The sequence below is a fragment of the Patiria miniata genome, unplaced genomic scaffold, assembly GCF_015706575.1.
Source record: "Patiria miniata isolate m_02_andy unplaced genomic scaffold, ASM1570657v1 HiC_scaffold_3, whole genome shotgun sequence".
In the NCBI taxonomy this organism is placed as follows: Eukaryota; Metazoa; Echinodermata; class Asteroidea; order Valvatida; family Asterinidae; genus Patiria; species Patiria miniata.
The window spans coordinates 2,940,365-2,957,316 of NW_024037069.1; the positions used below are offsets into that span (position 1 = coordinate 2,940,365).

The window sequence follows — 16,952 nt, forward strand, 5'->3', positions numbered from 1 at the left end:
TTAGCTGAAGCTTAAACTGGTTAGGTTTAACGTTCAAACATTCATCTTTTAAATTTGAGAGGTGTTATTATTGAAAACGAACAACGCATGAAAAGCAAATGAGCCTAAAGCCTTGAGAAAGAAAGGGGCTGGTCATATTGACCAGGAATGGAATCCATAATTAAAACATTCAAAATGCATCGATAATTAGTATTTTTTTTTACAAGTTTCTAGTTGTTTTTAGAATCGGGCTTATACAATTCCTATGTCTTAACTCACAAAAAGGGGGAAAAACACAAAGTAAGCAACAGTTGCAGACTATGGCAATAAGAGACTGAGTAGCAATCGATGAGACTTACTATTCAGTCGGGCCTTGCTTGGGAGATAAGATGAGCTGGATGAGCCTGACGCCGTCAGGCTGGAATCAGGGATGGCCCCACTGGCCATCCCCAGTGGAGAACTCGTACACGAAAGACCTGAAATGACACAAAATATATCGAATACAAGATATCGTTTTTTCATTCTCATTTTGCCTGCCAAATAAATTTGTTTATGGGACCACAGCATGAATTTTACACTGGAACATATTTTTTCGCAACCTTCCGTTTCTCTAAAATGCAAGAAAACCATAAAACATCATTTCTAGTTTAACAGTTTTGCATTAAACATTCAAGTATTCAATGTTTTTCCTGACAACTGATTGCGATGTTGCAAACCGCTTCAGCCCGAGTTTAGGGAATTTCTGTCCAAATTGAGATAGGAACCAACGAATTTGCTCATTGAATGATGAGTGCAGAACGTTTGCTCATTGACTTACTGTTATTTACTGAAACAATCACGAATTGCACCAAACACCCAAAATTTACTTCTGCAAAAAGTCCCAAATTCTGACATCTTGTCGTGCTGAAGCAGCTTTATAGGGAACGGACACCATTAATTTTTGCAAAATTCAAGAAGAAAAATAAAAGAAATTATTAAATATCATACTTGATTGTAAGTAAATAATAGGATCATGCACCGAGTGAAATCAGTGCGCTTAGTTTGCTATCATTTTCGAGAAAAGAGTCATTATCATCATTTAATCGGAATGGTTACGACAAAACCATTGCACTTTTACCGGGAACCTATGCGTCGAGAAAAATGAAGTTACATTTTCAAGTATATTTACTTTGCTTGGTTTTTAATGACCTTCTTCAGATGGATTGTATCGGTATTTCTTGAATGTGATAGGGCCTATATCCCCGCTCCATTCCCTTTCTTGTTTTCTATTCCGATCAAATCCAGAGAATTGGGACTGCATAAAGCCACGGTATAGCTTCATATTTGTAGATATGGTTTAAATTACAGGGGTGGGGATAAAATGGGTCATTATATTTGTTCTTGCACAGATAATAACTATTACTGCATGTGTTCCCTCACTCAAAGGAATACGAGAGGAGTGGAACACCCCCCCCCCCCCCACCCACCATCGGAACGCCACACGGCAAACACAAAGGGGTACAGACAAAACATTAATGTTACAATTAAATAATTATCAGCAGTTTCATGTGCTTACCTGATATGCTTGAGCTGCTTGCCTGGTCTTGTGACGTCACATCTTGCACTACAGGATGGGCCGAGCATAATTCTAAAATACAAAGTCGAAATTGGGATACTTTAATTTTCATTCTTTTTAACTGGAATAAACATTGACAGACAAAAAGGTAGGCGCAAAATGCGTCTCTTGTTTTCAGGCAATGGTTTGGGCATTCTGACAGCGCCGAATCCAATGGATTCACTTATATTGTACATAAACTATACGGATACAGTAGTAAAAGTGATGAGGCATCAACTAGCGAAACTATGTTCAATACAAATAAACTATGAAATGAAAACTAACATGACGAAAATGTTTTCAAAATGTACCGTCCCAGTTATTTTCAATTTTCAGCCCAAAAATAGATTTATTGTTACGTGTGCACACGTTTTGTGCTGGGATCGTGATGCTTGTAACTGTAAACCGCAGACATAGCCTACACAGTTTCAGCTATAGAAATCAGTTGCCTGCTTACAGATTTCCATGTGTTGGTTTTTGTTTTGTTTGCAACAGAAAATAATCTGTAAAATTACAGTTGACAACGAAAAGTTCAATTCAATTTCACACTTACGTGAGGGCGCAGTGATGGTGATCAGCGTGGCAGCCAACACCAGCAGATTTGATGCAGAGCAAGACATTGTTTAGGAATACGATGAGAGAAAGGAATACAAACGTCTTCAAGAGAGATCAGCTGGAGCCGAGTGTGAACCGACGGAGGTTGGTTGATCTGTTTATATATCATGGTGCTGGGCATGATGTGTCGGGGTTAAAAGGTGCCGTTAGCTGAGCAGATATATAATCCGTCTGGCTTCCATGGAACGAATCCCCCGAGACGTTGTCTACGTGGGTCTATTTGTGTTGCTGAGAAGCTATATCGGGGACTTACGACTTGGGTTAAACGAGGGCGTAGTATCCGGGGGGGGGGGTTACGGTGGCATTTACCATCCCCTTCCCCAACATTTCGCAACGAGTGCCCTTTTTAACATTCTGCGAACGTCGAACGATTGATCAATATTAAAATCTACGATCCTGCATTCTAAGGCAGTTCAGTAACTTTAGCATTCCATTCATTATTTTGGACCCCATTTTACTAGTATCAACATTAGTCAGCGGCTAGCGGTTGGGGTTGGGCGGAGGGATGGGTATTGCAAGCCCCAACCCCCTCTAGATCCGCTACTGGATTACGAATACATATGTTTCATCTATTATCACTCAGTTGCACAAAATCGCCATGACAAGTCTGTCATATAGAAACCTGACTATAGGGACGATTTAACTTGTTTTTAAAAATCTGGTCACACAGTGAAATTTCACGTGAAAAGTATGTCTACTCTAGATCTATACTTTTTATTATTATGATAATGGTTTTTCAAAGTTGAACATAGAAACTGACTTGAGCAGGGTTGCACCTGCGACCTAATTTCATTAAAATTGAATAAATATACTACAGAACAACCTAATAAGGAAAGTTATCAATGTGTTATACAACATTATAATTCATTGATGTGCAGCAGAGCTGGGCGGGACCAATATGGCAAGGTCAAATGGGTGAACATTGGAAGTCATTTCTTCATTTTCTTGTGACGCATGTGTTCTGGCACTAGATCCAACGCGCACATTAAGACAAGCCAGCAACTAAAAAGTTCAAGGATCTTTCGCAAAGGTTAACATTCATTTCCTTGTGACGCATGTGTTTTGACACTGGCTCACAGTTACCCTATGTATGACGATCCTGTAACGAACATGCATGTTCAAGATCGACGTTCATCCAAAATAGACTTAACCTCTGACATTGTCTGGGCAATGTATCAAACATCTGGTAGTGGCGTTGCTGTGTAGAGTACCAATGCACCAAATCGCTCACGTAAGGAGCTAGGGCAAAAAACAAGTCCCGGCTTCAAACATTCATTTCCTTGTGACGGATATGTTTTGACACTGGCTTTCTGGTTCATAGTTACCCTCATGTATGACGAGCCTGTAACTAACATGCATGTTCAAGACGTTCATCCAAAACAGACTTAACCTCTGACATTGTCTGGGCAATATATCAAACATCGGGTAGTGACATTGCTGCGTAGAGTACCAATGCACCAAATTGCTCACGTAGGGAGCTAGGGCGGAGCCGAAAACAAGTCCCGGCCTAGACATTCATTTCCTTGTGACGGATATGTTTTGACACTGGCTTTCAGGTTCATAGTTACCCTCATGTTTGACGAGCCTGTAACTAACATCCATGTTCAAGACGTTCATCCAAAACAGACTTAACCTTCAAATGTTCTGGGCAATATATCAAAAATATCTGGCAGTGACAATGCAGCAACATGTGGTTGCAGAGCAGTAAGTAGGCCCCAGATCAGTTGCCCCCTTTATTCAATTAATTTCAAACACATTTATTACCTGTTCATGACAGAAATGGAAAATAATATAAGTATTGAACAGGATATAAAGGCGGCTAAAGGTGGCAAAACCTCGAAAGAACAGCTTGTATCAGGCGCGCCATTACACATCACGATTGGTTATATACTGCCAAGGGGGGGGGGGGGGGGTCATCAGCAAATCAATGCTAAAAATGTAACACAGGGTTTTTTCCTCTGGACACATTATTGGCCTCCGTAAACTTTCAATGGAGGCGCTGTTTAAATGCGATGATGCCCCCGTATCCCAGCTGGCTCAGTCCGAATGTTGTGCACAAGCGGACATTATTACCGGTATATAGTCACAGACTAGAGGTTTTACATTATTCATAATATATTTCTATGCAAAACATAAAATGTGAGTCAGAGCTGGGGTTCCCCACTCCCCCATCGGCATGAAATTGGGTGACTTTTCATGTAACGTTTATCAGGGGTCAATGAATATGGTATCAAAAGCAATTCTGTGCGATGGTCATGGTTGGGATGGCAATCGATTTAAAAACATTGGTAATCAATTAATTTTGGTCCTTTTTGTAGTCCCCGAGGGGCCAACCTACAATCTTCTTTGTGCTTGACTCACTGTCTCTCACTTGTGAAATAGACTTGCATGAGTCTCACCTTGGTCCCCAAAAAAATTACTCTGCTGGTCCCAGAGGGCCTGACTACGGTCTTCTTTGTACCTAACACACTGACTGACCCACTCACTGACCCAAATTGTTCAACTAGTAGTTCATAGAGACCCCAAAGTCAAAATTTGTATGCTGTATTCACGCACGGTTATTGCATTAAAAAGAAAGTAAATAATCAATATTATAAAACAAGACAAGCATTTCAACGTAATGAATCGTAAACAAACCAACAATTATAAGAATCCACCTGGGGGTCTGGCTATGACAAGGCAAGGAGGCCTCTTAAGTGTGTCCAGTTAATTATTTTTTCTTTTTATTTTGGTAATATGATAATCAAGTACTAGGTCTATAACAAGTGCAGTTATAAAGTAATTGAAAATCTAATAAATATTACTCCTAGATAAAAAGGACAGGTTTATTCTAACATACGATTAAGGCAAATATTATACATGGCACAATAACACAACAATTATTAAGTTTATCAACCATAGTATTTGACAAAGTTTCTTCACCGTCACGTATTCTACCTCAAACGCAACATCGTAGCTTTTCCTGAAATAAAAATTAAAGTTTATCGGTGTATCAGAGTGTAAGAGAGTCCACAATTTTCACCCTCACTACTTATCCACTGTGCTTTGACTTTTCGTTCCCCAATTTCATTTGAACGTATTTATATCAATGGACTCATTCTACTGAGTAGCTGACTTTGAAAAATATCTAAATTGATGCAAGTTCAAAAATATAATTGATTATCGATTCCACTCCTGTTCCGTTTTTCGGGTGGTCTTTTGTGTAGTTTTTTGGTGTTTTCTTATTATCATTTTGTATATATATATTTTTCAAACAAACAAAGAGACTATGATTGTTGCATGCTTTTTATGCGCATTGTATATGCTGCACACAAACATACATTGACAACAAGAAAGCTTCTGCCTCTGACTCAAAACTACATCTAGCCAGTACGCACTGTTAACAAAGACTGGTGTCATAGATTGCGCAGTCATTAATATTCTGTACAATGCCAAGAGAAGCGAGTTACCACTCTCCATATAATTTTGTTACAGCATGCACGGGTTATAGGCCCAGGCCAGTCACGTGACTATAGACGAAGTCGACCAGCAGTTCACGAGGGGCGCTTTGATGGTCCGAAATACCATGGAAGAAATAGTGTCCCTTTGCAAGGACATGAGTGTGTATGATGATGTATGGTGCCCTATCCCTCCTGATTGCTTAGCTTTCGTCACTTGTTGGTTGTTACGGGGTTTTCTGCAGTAATACAAAATCGAGAAACAAAAACTTTGCAACTAAGGTTGTTGAAAATTACTGAAAAAATCAAAACAATTTTCAATTAAAAAAACTTGAGTCCTAACAGAAACCTTGATCTACAATCATGAGGCCGTAGCACAGAAGTCAATAAAATATTCTTTCTGAACGATTTTCCAGATGCGCAGACGTAAATGAAATAAACAATCTGGACTTGTTCAAGAAACCCATGCAAATATTGATTAAGGCATCAACCGATTATTGCTAGGCCACCAATAACTTGAACACACATTTGTACTATTCGAGCTTTTGTTCATTCGGATGAATGCACAATGATAATTTTTACTGTCAAATTGGATGGATTGTTAGTTCTTGAATGACGCAAGAACAAATCCATCTTTCTAATAATAGGAATACGCAGAGTATTTTCTATGATGATTTGAATCCTTGACAAGGTGGTGTAGGTTTCGTTACACTGCCCTCATTGTTCGCTTACCATCACTACAGATCACTCCAGCATCGTGTGAGTGGCTACAACTTGTCTCTTCCCAGCAGTGGGAAGGGCAGTCGGTAATTTTCTCTTCGGAGCCTTCGCACGCCACACCGTCCATATGGACGGGTCCGCTACCCTGCCCGAAGTGGGCAGCGGACTTGGCCTCCAGTACGCCTGAAAAACCGAGCTGTCGGCAGACGATCCCCGCATCAGTCTGGTTCCAAGTTGTATCACAGATGGTGCCCCAGCTGCCGCCACGGTATATCTCCACTCGGCCGCTGGTGCGAGATCCGCCGACCAACCGAAGCTCATCTGATCATTTCACAATAAAGACATCATCTCAATTTAGAAAACAAGGCGAGTTACAGTCTGACGCCTACACTGTGGAGTGGTGTAATGGAAAAGGGACGGATAGGTAGCCCGCCCTCATGGTTAGAAGACCTCCAAATCCCCTCTTCAGCTGGAAATACAGGCTGATAAAAATATGTCACGTAGCGATCAGAATCAAATTACCTGTCTGTCAGTGACAGTGCCCCAAAGAACCCATAGGCCTACTGAGGACATCAAGTGGGCCTATATTCAAGAATCGTTCCCCGTGCTATTAACAAGTTTTATCCAAAAAAATAGATTCATTTTCTAAGTTATTGCTATTTTTTTTTATAGCAATACGAATGTTATTAACTTTTGAATGAGACGTCGAGCAAAAAAATCAGCCCGTTTAGTTGTTGAATCATTATTACTTCACAGTTTCGAATTATTTCCTTCCAGACAATAATTTTATTCTCGCGGGTAGGCTGGTCCCCGTCCCACAATAAGCCTCTGTACTAATGACGTCACACTTTGTTTACATGTGTGCTTTCCTATGGTGCTCAGTGGACCATGGGACCCCACTGGCTCCATAGGAAAGTGCACATGTAAACAAATGTGACGTCATTAGTACAGAGGCTTATTAGTATGGATAATGTACGGACCGGAAGCCAGTCTGTTCGCAAAGTGAATCTGTTTGAGTCCAAAGCAAAACCTGTTTTTTTTCTTTAGAGGGTTGCAAATAGTCCAAAAAGTGAAAATGAAAATTTTGGTTGGAATTAAACATGTAAGTTGCAAATTTATTTATAGAAAAAATATATCATATGTTGGCGAGCAAGGGGAATGCAACCTTAAAAGAATGTTTGGTCCAAATAACCAGCATTGGGAGGCACCAGTAAGGTTTTGAATTCCTATTTTTTGTCTATTTTGTGGGTGTAAGATCTAACAATAAATATTTCAGATTTTTCATTGAGTTCATCAGTATATTTTTTAGGAAGTGCTTTTGTTTGAAGAATGGGGTTGAGTACCTCCTTAATTTAGTGGACTTTTATCATCAGAGAACGCTGAAATGTCGTAAATATCTGGAGATGATTTGATAACACAAAATGTACTTGTGTAATAAGCTGACGTTTAGGACACAAAGTCGGATGTGAATGACAGGAAACTAAAGAGGGCGGAGTATTTCTTACCAGGTCTTGGTTTACAAACGACTCCTGCTACAGTTGAGCTGCTGCATTGCTGAGAGCCGGTACAGACAAACGGACAGTCAGCCAGCCGTCGTTCAGTTCCAGTACAGGCGACTCGATTCATCACGATCGGCCGGTCACTCTCTCGGCTGGACAACCCCGTTTTAGCCTCCAGAGCCTCGATGAAGCCGAGCTGATGACAAACGGTGGTGGCGTCCTTCATATCCCAACTGCTATCGCAGACTGCACCCCAAGCATCATGGCGGTAGATTTCCACTTGACCGCTCCATTTGTCGTCACCGCTCACCAATCGAATCATGCCGCTAGTGACTGTTGGGATCGAGAATTAGTTTCTTTCAGAATTAGTTCGCGAATGACATGTGTGTTCCGATTTTGAACAACAATAAAACGTAGGTCTAACTCTCGATAACAATAAGTCTTGTAAGTTTCAAACTCTTTCATTAGGTTCACTTCTTGGCCGACTGTTTGTGAACGACAGCCTCTATAATCGTACTATAATTTAAACACAAAAACGCGCAAAAGATGCTTGTGCAAATACATATCGTTCGTTTAACTTTTTTCCCAAACTCGAGGTGCCATATCATGGCCCAAATCGTGTAATCAGACGTATTCACCCTTCCAATGATGACTGTTGTCTGGCAATAATGACCATTCCTTTGTCTTTGTCTACATGCATCCAGGCAACTCAACTCGGATCCCCCACTCAGTTCGCAGTATGAAGGTCTTTATCCAATTTGTGATCCAACTCCATCGTTTCTTATGATTTGTACTGGGCATTGTCAGAATGCAACAGCGCTGGACCAGCACGTGTCATCAATCAGAAAAGAAACGAATGAACACACCCAGCAAGTGATATCAGCTGACAATACCATCATCCCAACTCCCAACCCTCTAACTTCCATGACCTGAATACTGACACAGGTTTTATGAGAGTCGAAGAAACAGACACTGCCAAAACAGCAGTGTTAGATTTAACACCGGTGGTATCTTTGTTGGACCATGAGTGTTATATATTCACACCGTACCTTTGATTTTTTACAGGGTAGACGACCGGAAATAACTGAATGAAAACAGTCAAATATGATCGTTCGGCCTGCATCTGAGTCGCACTGTCACAACGAATGAGTTCAAAATAATTATACATATGACTTGAATTAATACACCTTCCCCTGAGTTCTAATGACGGTTCATCCCAACATGAAACTCTAGTCAGTGCTCGAATTTGGTTCTTACAGAGTTGGAAGAAGCCTGGACCTTCCAAAACTAACAATTTCCCAACATTTACACCGTGAAATAACAAGTGGTATCATTGCCTTTCTATTCATGACGGCGACGTAGATAATTTAGATGGACATATTTTTATTACCTCGACATCCGAGCACTTCGAACCTCAGATAATAATAAGGATTGTTACTCCATGTGAGTGGAAGTATGCGGAGGAATCTTGCCATCAGTACCACGGGGAACGTCACATTCACAGGTTGGCTATCACCATTGTGCCCATTCAACTGAAAAATATAACGATTTACTATATGACCACCAACACAACATCCGGTAGTTCAAATATTCGTCAGACGTCTTTGCTATTGGAAGAGCTAACTGCACCCATGTAGGGAGATACTAAACTTTAATGGCTTTATTACCTTTTAACATGAAAGTCCATTGCGTGCATGTATATACCTCGGGTGAACGAGGATGCAATTCAGAGTGGCTTTTGACAAATTAACAATCGTTACTCTTTTTGATGGTGTATGCCGATGGCGATGCCCCCCTCCAATAATTTGTCCCAATGAATATAGATTGTTTTACCATTTACAAATCTTTATAATATTATTCTGTACGTGTAATAGCGCTAAAAGATATTGGTCTTGAATGGTCTTCCAACACCCATTTTATGTAAATGTACACACTGGGAGCAATTGGCGCGCAACACGAATGCGTACATAGCTCCTGCTAGAGTCAGGTGGCTTAAAACACCCCCTTACGAATTTTCTATACTGCTTTCCCCCCCTCAATGTTGACATGAAACCGTCGTCGGTGCTTGAGACTAAAATGGATTCTGCGACCCAAGCTCCAGTCAAAGGACATGAGGTTTGTTTTTAATTTTTAAACAATGTTATTTGACATTAATCCATTATACGGGAGCCCAATTGACTCAGGTTTGCCCGACATGTCTATTGCCCTGAAAGATGTCAACCAAACTTTGTCAAACGTATCAGTAGCCACGTACGCCCCAACATGTCACATGACCAAACTAGGGTCAAAGGTCATCATGGGGTCAAGGTCAAAATAACGTCAAATTTCAAATAAGCTGAAATGACAAAAGTAACGCTGTCAACATGTTGGCCTTGGTCAAACATTAAAAAAGTGTCCATGTTGACGGTCGTCTGACCTACAGTTATGGGTCAAAGGTCAAAATAAGGTGAACACGCCTTCGTTGGCCGGCTGCACTTAGCTTCTGAGATCCGATCGAGCTGGTCAGATACCAAGCTAACGCTATGCCATTTCAACATAACGCAATTAAACCGTCACCGACACCACGAAGTAACACTCCATTGTGTTAACCATATTTTTTTCCTCGATTTTCAGGTTTTTTTTTTTTTCATTTTTCATCAAGGCCTACCATTGCACGAAGTTTCAAAGCTTCAAGAGCTTTACTTTCATAATTACGCAAATTATCCATGGAAATTTTTGCGCAAAAGTGACAATTTTCGTTTTCACGAAGTAACACTCAAGTTCCATTTACCATTGCAATGCATGGCGTGCACTCTGCTCAAATGTGAGCAAAAACGTTTTCATGAAGTAACACTCTCCTTGTATGAGCGCGCGCGCGCTGACCTAAGTTGCACTTTCCTCGTGTTGATGTATGAGCGCGCGCGCGCGGACCTAAGTTGCATTTTCCTCGTGTTGATGTATGAGCGCGCGCGCGCTGACCTAAGTTGCACTTTCCTCGTGTTGATGTATGAGAGCGCGCGCGCGGACCTAAGTTGCACTTTCCTCGTGTTGATGTATGAGCGCGCGCGCGCTGACCTAAGTTGCACTTTCCTCGTGTTGATGTATGAGCGCGCGCGCGCTGACCTAAGTTGCACTTTCCTCGTGTTGATGTATGAGCGCGCGCGCGCTGACCTAAGTTGCACTTTCCTCGTGTTGATGTATGAGCGCGCGCGCGCGGACCTAAGTTGCACTTTCCTCGTGTTGATGTCATAGATATAGAACTTAAAAAAACTAGATCGGACGCGCGTATGATACGCGCGTTTTGACAGGACGCTGCCATTGGTCACGTGAATAGGGTCAAAAATTTAAACGCGCATTTCTTCGGCATGACGATCACTTGTACTCCATCACTGCTTGAAAATGGTGGCAATCTGTGCGGCAGCAAAGTTCAACTAAGACGGAGAAGGGGACCCGGAGGACAGTCTCTCAAGAAGTTAACATCATGTGTGAGTAACTTTATACACAGAATTTATCTCTTGAGAGTACATTTCGAACAAGACAGCTTTTATAAAAAATAACTCAATATAGGCTACGTTACGCAATGCCGAATGGGCATAAATCACAGGAATGGGTGTGGAGAAAAATCCCCCATGACTTTGTGTGATCCAAAGGATCCTCCGAATTTTGTAGTAACCGCGCAGGGCCTACTTAAAATATTTTCAGTGTTTTGTTTTAAAAGTTAAGATGGTACTTCTGATCCTGAACATTGAATAACAACATTAGGGCCTATTTCTGGCCTAACATCACCCTCCCCTCTCCTGCTTTTCAATAATAGTCCGAACGAGGATTGCGGGGGAACGAGGATTGGGAGTCACTTTTTGTTGTGGGATGTGGGTGATTAAAGAAAATGCACCATTCTCCTAGAAATATTCCAAATGGCAGCAAATGGAATCCAACAAAGCACGATCGTCTTTGCAGGGTGTCGATGCCATACCGTCAATCTTTGAAGACTACCCGACTCATTTGAAGCCTGTAAGTATTACAATGAGCCTTGGGGCCAGGATAGGCTATCGATAATTACTGTCATGTATTTAAAGGCCTATCATGTGCTTTATTTGTTTTATTTCGTAGAAAGACTACAGTCTCGTGTATGGACTTCAGCACGAGAGAGAAAAGCTGCCAACGGCAAGGAAAGAACCGACCCAAGCCCCCGTCGAAGATATTGCTTCAGTGCATGGCTGTACCGGCGAAACAAACATCAGCGATAGAGCATGCATACAGTCTACCACCAGAAATGGATCTACCCTCGGAAGTAGCAGGAAGGCTATATAATCCAAGCTTGAACAGGAAAACAGACAACTCCGGCAGGAAAATCGACGATCATGTCAAAAAAGATCTTATCCGTCAGAGAGGTGGTAAAAGGCCTGTAAGAGGAGCAACTTGTTACTCCAGAGACGGCCGACCAGATGGAAACACAGTTTCCTATTCTGCAATTGAAAGTCACTTTGCTGGAGCTTGGAAAACTGCGCCTTGCTCAACGAATCACAATCATAGTGAACAGATGAAGAAGTTTGCACTGCTCGACAAAAGCGTACATCTTCGTCAGAAAGAAGATTGCACTGCCGACTGTGCGTACAGTGAGGAGATAGCTGGCAACGCATGCATAACTGGGCCTCGTGCGTGGACCATAGCTAAAATTTAACAAGTTTCGCTTAGTATTTCGTTATCGTCTTATTGTTGCCCCTCAGAAATTGAAAGATTGAATAGCCCTCTGTTGGCGTTCATGCATATGAGGAAGATATATTGGATTACTTATTCTGGTTCATAAATTTATGGGAAGCAATACTCACCTGCTGGTGGTTGCATAGGCTAGACCTTCACATAAATATTCGAATGGTGACAACCAAATGTATTTTTTTCATGAGCAATGATATTCTTGACATCTTGATTAATGGAGGATATGGATATGGAACTGCCATTTCATCAGATTATTTATTAGCTAACGAGTAAGTTTTCATTGTATATAAATTGTTTATTACCTAAAAGTTATTTAAGTATTAGTTTGTTCAGTACTCACAACAGATGGCCAGAGACTTGTTTTTGTAGTCATCCATACATTTCAAATGTAATGTTCCTATTGAGGTTAGCAGTATTAATTGATGGCCCATTGAAAATCATCTGTCAGGTGACATGGCTACCCTCTGTAAATAAAGCTATTATTATTATTAAAGCAACGCAATATTTCGAGTGCCCGTTTTTATCGTTGCTCATTTACAGAATGATTTTCTGTTATTTCATTTTGATGTTGGTAAAATTAAAAGTTTATGTTTTGTCTTTAAAAAAGAGGGGAAAATCTCATGAAACAGGTTGACATTTAACTACGCCTTTGACATTTGCCTTTGTTAAAGATATAAGAACACAATGTGGCTACTTTTCGGTACAAATTGGTATTCTTGGCTGAAAATCAATTACCTTCAACACAGTCGCCAATTTGGCCCCAAATAAGACACAGAGGCAAACTCATGTGTAACTTTTCAAAGGAATATGAAATGTCACATTGTCAAAAATCGTAGTTAAAAATGTCAACCTGTTGTTAAGAACTTCAACGCATAGCTGAATTCAGGTGGGGGTGTTGGCGATATTTTTCCGTCCAGGATTCACCAGCTGCCCTTTGCGCGTGGCCCTATTCACATGACTTTGCAGCGCGTCCATGAAGAACCCAGAAGTTTTGTGCACAGTGAATGGCGCGTTCGAACGCGCGTCCGATCTAGTTATTTTAAGTTCTATATCTATGGTTGATGTATAAGCGCGCGCGCGCTGACCTAAGTTGCACTTTCCTCGTGTTGATGTATATATATTGAAGAGTGTTACTTCGTGAAAACGAACATAACAGTTTCGCAGCTTGTTTCACGGACTAACACTCACCTTTTTTCTCTGATTTCTTGTTGATTTATTACACAACGAATGAAAAACAGTAGATTTAATAAATTCAATTCATCAAGTGTCCACAACGAGAAACCAACTGAAAATACTCTGCTGTTTTGACGCAAAGGGTTGTTTAAGAAGTCGTTCAACTTTAGATGCCGTTTTCTCCGATTGCTAGTTTTACTGGTATGTACATGGGTGTTACTTGCCAAACAATGCTTGACTACATAGCATTTTACTATTAGCGCAACAATTGTTTACGAATAAACGCAATAATTTGCGATTTAACGTAAAGGTTTGCGGGAAAAGGCCTAACAATGCAACACTTTAAGCGATATTTAAAGCAATGCAACTTTTACAAATTAGCACAATAGTTTTGCAAACTAACTATAATAGTTTTTTTCTTTATTTCTTAAAAGCATTGTGCTATTTTACAATCTTATTGCGTTAATTAATAAAAGCATTGTGTTATGTCGCCAATATGTAATGAGTTTATTTCACAATGTACCAAAATTCACTAGTTTAAACCTGGAACGATCGGCTTCCGTATAGGATTGGCTTTCTGTGATCCACTGTTCGTATGGAATGTAAAAACTAGAGAATAGTTCTTGACGGGATCATTGACTCACCTGTACGGTCTGTCCTCTGTCAGTTAGTTTCTGCCAATCATTGGACTCGCCGGTATTACTGGAGTTTACAGCAAAGGTTAGGATATGATTGCCTCCCGGATATCCCTGTACGATGACCCCTGTGATGGCCGTGTACTGACCGAGGTCTACCTGGATCCATTGACCCTCGGGCTTTCCATTTGGGCATACCCACCAACCAGTACCTGTGGGGGATAAAACAAAATACGGAAGAGGGATAGTGCCAATCAATAAGTCTGTATATATTTTTCTGTACGTGTGAAATATTTTTCTGTACAAAAAAAATATTTTCACACCTCCAAAAAATATATTCCGACTTATTATCTGGCGGCCGCCACTTATCACGTGGCGGCCGTCACTTATCACGTGGCGGCCGCCACTTATTATCTGGCGGCCGCCGCTTACTGAGTGCGTTCGATTACTTGCGCCTGTCTCCTTGCGTGATGACAGACATGCGCAGTGGAGCTAAATACGGGTGTTTAAAAAAAAAGGAAATCCAAATTCAAAGAATGAGTATGGACAGACCATATGCTTACTGGCTATAAAACATCTGAAAGCGTAATCTCTATGCTTTTCAATGATAGGGCCCTGTCACACTTCTGCGTATCCTAATTCCTTATGAGATGCGCATTGACATTTTTTTCATACGCAGTCGTACACACAATACGCACCTCATATACATCTCTATTGTTTTGTGTAGGTTTTATGTACGCAGGCATACGCTTGTTACGGTCCAGTACGCCGTATAGTTTTGGGCATGCACAAAACTACGCTGCGTACGCTGTTACGCAGGTCATATGTTATAAATACGCAGTGCATCGGTCCCGCATCGTCGAGCGCGGTACGAGTACGTTATGTGTTCGTGGGGATAAGCGGTTCATACGCGGTAATACGCTGACCTCCCGGCACGCACCCCGATACATGGCGTTCTTGCATCGCAGATACAACGCACGCTGAACGAACCCATAGCGAATGCCGACGTATTGCACGAATTAGTACGGCTGGTCCTGCGAGCGGGCAGCGCATTGTACTTATTCGTAACTTATGAGAAACGCACAGATAGCAACTCATACGCATCTCATACGCAATGGGTGCGCTGAATTCGTTACTTCTACGCTGGATGTGCGTCGCACGTAAGTCAAAGTAATCAAAAAAAAAATTCGAGGTTTTGAGCGTGCGGCTGCGTATTGAAAAAAAATTGATAAGGAACTCATAAGGAATTAGGATACGCAAAAGTGTGACAGGGGCTTTAAGGTTTTCTGAGTCATGCATCACTGAGCACCATTGTCTTGAAAACTGGATGCAAAAATGCAGTTGGTTCACTTTCATAAAAAGAAAAACCACTAGGCATGGTGTGCCTATTGTTACAAAAATGTGTGTGAAATGGCTTGAATGTTAAAACTCGGGAAAATGGCGCACTGTTTTGAACGTGGCTTGGTCAAAACGAGAAATTCATGACGAACAATAAAATCCAGTTTTGAAACCAATCCGACTTGTTTTTGGTTTATCTTTTTATGCACTCGTGTCTTCTTCTTGATTACTTATTCTCATGCACACCACGCCTATTGTGTTTGACATGAAAGTGAACCAACTGCAATTTTGCATCAAAATCTCATGACAATGGCGCTCTGTGATGCATGACCCTGGAAATGTAAACAATGTATCATTGAAAAGCATAGAGATTACATAGAGATTGCGTTCGATTACTTCCCCCAGCTTACTCGCGCATGACTCCTTCGCTCGTACCCCCCGCCCTGCAAACAGGACGCTGGGATACTCTGATGAGTTCACGCTCTGATTGGTTGGATTTTGCGTGACCTGTGACCTGCGCGTCATCACGGTCATGACTCTGCAAAGTTTGAAACGGCCGTTAAGAATGACTCATTACTCTTTTATTCCAGTTTAGAGATGTTTGTTTTTCGTTGAAAAAGCGTAATAATGTAGGAAATTCTGTAAAACTTATATGTGTTGTAAATGTACAATTCCCGTCACATCCCGGATCGAATCTGATGTACATAGCAGCGGGTACCGCATAAACTGTTATCTTATAATAGTTTATGCGGTACCCGCTGCTATGTACATCAGATTCAAACCGGCCACCCGATCCTGTTAGCTCGGTGGTCGAGCAGTAAGACATCTGCACTAGAAAGCAGGAGGTCGTGGGTTCGAGTCCCACCCGAGTGATTTTTTCCAACTTTCACTCGGGAGGTAACATACTGAGTATACAGTGTTTAAAAAACGTCGGTGAAGGGCAAAAAACCTAATTTGAGTTTCAGATTATTCAAGCTTTCCATGAATACAGGGTGCAAGCAATAGTTCAAATAAAATACTGAGAAAAGTAAGCTGTCTTACGGAGATTATCCGGAATCCATGGAGTTTTTTTTTGGGGGGGGGGGGCTGACCAATTTTTGTATTTAGAAACTTAGACAAAACGACATTTATGGGTTAAAGACATGTAGGATCATTTGCATGTATCTAAGAAGGTTTTTTTTTGGATTAAAGATCGTAGAGTACTAACCACCCCGTGATATTTTTTCGTTTGGCTTGCTGTCATTGCGAAGAAATCAAGAAATGGTGG

At 41.1% G+C, this 16,952-nt stretch overlaps 1 protein-coding gene and 1 long non-coding RNA gene across 2 annotated transcripts; both read right to left on the minus strand.

Annotated features, from left to right (window-relative positions):
• Positions 1–379: 379 nt before the first annotated feature.
• LOC119738666 lies at positions 380–2,211 on the minus strand. The gene is made up of 3 exons (XR_005272486.1): positions 2,127–2,211; positions 1,535–1,606; positions 380–455 (listed from the first exon to the last, which is right to left on the minus strand). It is a non-coding gene; the product is annotated as an uncharacterized LOC119738666 (long non-coding RNA).
• Positions 2,212–5,343: 3,132 nt separating this feature from the next.
• LOC119738169 (scavenger receptor cysteine-rich type 1 protein M130-like) lies at positions 5,344–15,310 on the minus strand. Its single transcript, XM_038212920.1, has 6 exons — positions 15,274–15,310; positions 14,357–14,559; positions 9,235–9,376; positions 7,851–8,177; positions 6,358–6,666; positions 5,344–5,864 (listed from the first exon to the last, which is right to left on the minus strand). Exons 1-6 carry the CDS (start codon positions 15,308–15,310, stop codon positions 5,839–5,841), a joined length of 1,044 nt encoding a protein of 347 aa, XP_038068848.1. The 3' UTR covers positions 5,344–5,838.
• Between the last annotated feature and the right edge of the window lie 1,642 nt (positions 15,311–16,952).

What these genes read in the sequence shown, in the direction of transcription:
- LOC119738169 (XM_038212920.1), bottom strand. Translation starts at nt 15,310, where the DNA reads ATGCAAGAACGCCATGTATCGGGGTGCGTGCCGGGAG. An exon ending in ATCGGGGTGCGTGCCGGGAG is followed by an intron (nt 14,560 to 15,273) that starts GTCAGCGTATTA and finishes TATCCCCCACAG; the next exon opens with GTACTGGTTGGTGGGTATGC. An exon ending in CGTTTGTAAACCAAGACCTG is followed by an intron (nt 6,667 to 7,850) that starts GTAAGAAATACT and finishes TGAAATGATCAG; the next exon opens with ATGAGCTTCGGTTGGTCGGC.